The sequence below is a fragment of the Solanum tuberosum genome, unplaced genomic scaffold (genome assembly GCF_000226075.1).
Source record: "Solanum tuberosum cultivar DM 1-3 516 R44 unplaced genomic scaffold, SolTub_3.0 scf00371, whole genome shotgun sequence".
Taxonomy (NCBI): Eukaryota; Viridiplantae; Streptophyta; class Magnoliopsida; order Solanales; family Solanaceae; genus Solanum; species Solanum tuberosum.
The window spans coordinates 488,693-491,563 of NW_006239294.1; the positions used below are offsets into that span (position 1 = coordinate 488,693).

Here is a 2,871-nt window from a genome sequence, read left to right on the forward strand (position 1 = left end):
AATATGTAAGAGTACCAAGATCTTTCATATGAAAAGAATCTTTAAGCTGCTGTTGCAGGCAAGTGATTAGTGAAGAATCAGTTCTTGTGATAATAATGTCATCTACATACACCAAAAGAAGAACACAACATGTAGATGTTTTTCGAAGAAACAAAGATGAGTCATATTTGCTCTGCTCAAAAGAAAATTGTAGCAAAGTAGACTGGAACTTATCAAACCAAGCTCTTGGAGCTTGTTTTAATCCATACAAAGACCGCTTCAACTTGCATACATCTGATGTAGGCGATGAGAACAAACCAGGTGGAGGTTTCATATAAATATCTTCTTTAAGATCACCATGGAGAAAAGCATTTTTGACATCCATTTGATAAAGAGGCCAGTTTTGTGAAGCAGCAATGGCAATAATAGTTTGTACCGTAGTCATTTTGGCTACGGGTGCAAAAGTCTCCTCATAGTCCACCCCATACTCTTGTCTGTTACGAAGAACAACCAATCGAGCTTTGTACCGATCAAGAGTTCCATCAGAATGAAGTTTGATTGAATAAACCCACTTACATCCAATAGGGCAGACATTTGAAGGACATGAAACAATGTCCCATGTGTCATTTTCTTTAAGAGCCAAAAGTTCTTCCTCCATTGCTTTTTGCCAACATTCATGCTTGGAAGTTTGTGAGTAACAAGATGGAACAAATATGCTGGATAAAGTAGAGGAAAAGCCATACCAATTGGGAGTACGAGATACTTTTGTAGATCGTCAAGTAGGCTCAAGAGGACCAAATCTTGAAGAATTCTCAAATTCTAGTTGTGGTGCAGTTTCAGGCGACGGATCAGTGTCGGGAACGGGTAAAGTTGGCCGACGTCGTTCATACACAAATCCAGGTTTGAACCTCTTAAAAGAAGATGATAAATCCTCAAAAAGTAGGAAGAAGAGGAGAAACAGAAGATGAATCTACAATCGTAGGAAAGAAATACTGATTCTCAAAGAAAACAACATTTCTAGAAATACAAAATTTGTGAGAACATGGATCATAACAAATAAAACATTTTTGTGAAGTACTATAACCCATAAAAGCACATTTAGTAGATTGTACAGAAAGTTTATTGCGTTGCGAAGGAGGCAAATGCACAAAACAAACACAACCAAATGTTTGAAAATCACCATAGTTAGGATTTTGGTGATAAAGACGAAAATATGGAGACTCAAGATTTAACACTTTAGATGGCAATCTATTAATTAAATAGACAGCAGTAGACAAAGCTTCCACCCAATATTTAGATGGTACAGATGACTCAATCAATAAAGTATGAGTGACATCTAAAAGATGCCGATTTTTTCGTTCAGCAACTCCATTTTGTTGTGGTGTATATGGGCAAGAGTGTTGTGAGGCAATCCCTTTGTCAAGCAAGAATATTTTGAATTCATAAGACATATATTCTCCACCAGAATCAGATCTTAATAATTTGATGCATGTAGAAAATTGAGTCTCAATGTAAGCCAAAAATGTCTTGAACATGGAAAAGACCTCAGATTTGGATCGAAGAAAATACACCCATGTAAACCGACTATAATCATCTATGAATGTCACAAAGTATTTGAAATGAGCATGAGAAATAATTGGTGAAATGCCCCAAACATCACTATGAATGACATCAAAACACTTTGCAAGACGACTACCAAAATTAGGAAAATGAAGAGTTTTACTTTTGCCTAATTTACAAGTAGAACAATCAATGGAAGCAACTGAAAATTTATTTTTATTTCCCAATAAACCAGAATTTGATAAGTGAGACAACACAACAGAATTTGGATGTCCTAGACGCTTCTGCCAAACCTCAGTCTTACTAGCAGTAGAAGTACAAGCAAAAGATAGAACAGGAGGAATGGAAAAGTGTATAGGAAACAATCGTCCAACTTTAGGCCCCTTCGCGATTATCGTCCCCGACACCTGATCCTGCACAAGACAACCATTACGAGAAAAATTCACATCACAATTGTTATCTACCAATTGTCCAACTGAAATAAGACTAGTTGAGAGCTTTGGTGAAACAAAAACATTCTTGAAAGTTGGAGTAATGTCCCCAACCTTGGTAATGGGTAAATTACTACCATTGGCAATCTGTATTTGTGATGGACCTTGATACTTACGAACATTTTTTAGGATGCTCGTTGAGTTGGTCATATGATTGGAAGCGCCTGAATCAACAATCCAAAAATTAGATGTAACATCATTACCTTGTAATCCCAATGCTGAAAAGGCTGACACGATCATTTGTTGTACCATTTCAGGAGTAAGAACTTGTCCTGAAGATGAGTTATCATCAGTGGAACCATTTATCCTAGCTTGAAAAGCATTGATCCTACGATTTTGAGGGCGCGTGGGACACTCTTTGATAATGTGTCCTTGTTGTTTACAATAATTACAGAACTTCTTGCTACAATTGCTAGCAATATGACCATATTCCTTGCAACTGTAGCATTGAGTTCTACTCATATCCCTGCCCTTTCCTTTACCTTGAGCAGCAAATGCAACAGTGACATCATTTTCTTTCTTAAAAGCATTTTGTGTGACAAGACGTTGCTCTTCACGAAGTAATTCCCTAAAGCAAACATCCAAAGAGGGAGACAGGTCACGATTCATCAAGTTAGAGCGAACACTCTCAAAGTCAGAGCGTAATTCATCAAGTTAGAGCAAACACTCTCAAAGTCGGAGCGTAATTTCATCAAAAATTGGTCTCGCTTGCTTTGCTCATAAACTGCCTGAATCACTGATAGGGATTCAGTAGGTATTTTGGCATAGACAATATCTGTAAATTCAGCCCATAAGTTTTGAAATCCAGAAAAATAATCCTGAACAGAAAGACCTCCTTGAG

The 2,871-nt window shown here is 37.2% G+C and overlaps 1 protein-coding gene across 1 annotated transcript; it reads right to left on the reverse strand.

The window, feature by feature from the left end:
* Window positions 1-1,824: 1,824 nt before the first annotated feature.
* Window positions 1,825-2,670, reverse strand: LOC102592188 (ATP-dependent RNA helicase glh-2-like). Its single transcript, XM_006361747.2, has 2 exons — window positions 2,234-2,670; window positions 1,825-1,952 (listed from the first exon to the last, which is right to left on the reverse strand). The coding sequence occupies exons 1-2, from the start codon at window positions 2,637-2,639 to the stop codon at window positions 1,915-1,917; spliced, it is 444 nt and encodes a 147-aa protein (XP_006361809.1). The 5' UTR covers window positions 2,640-2,670; the 3' UTR covers window positions 1,825-1,914.
* Window positions 2,671-2,871: the final 201 nt, after the last annotated feature.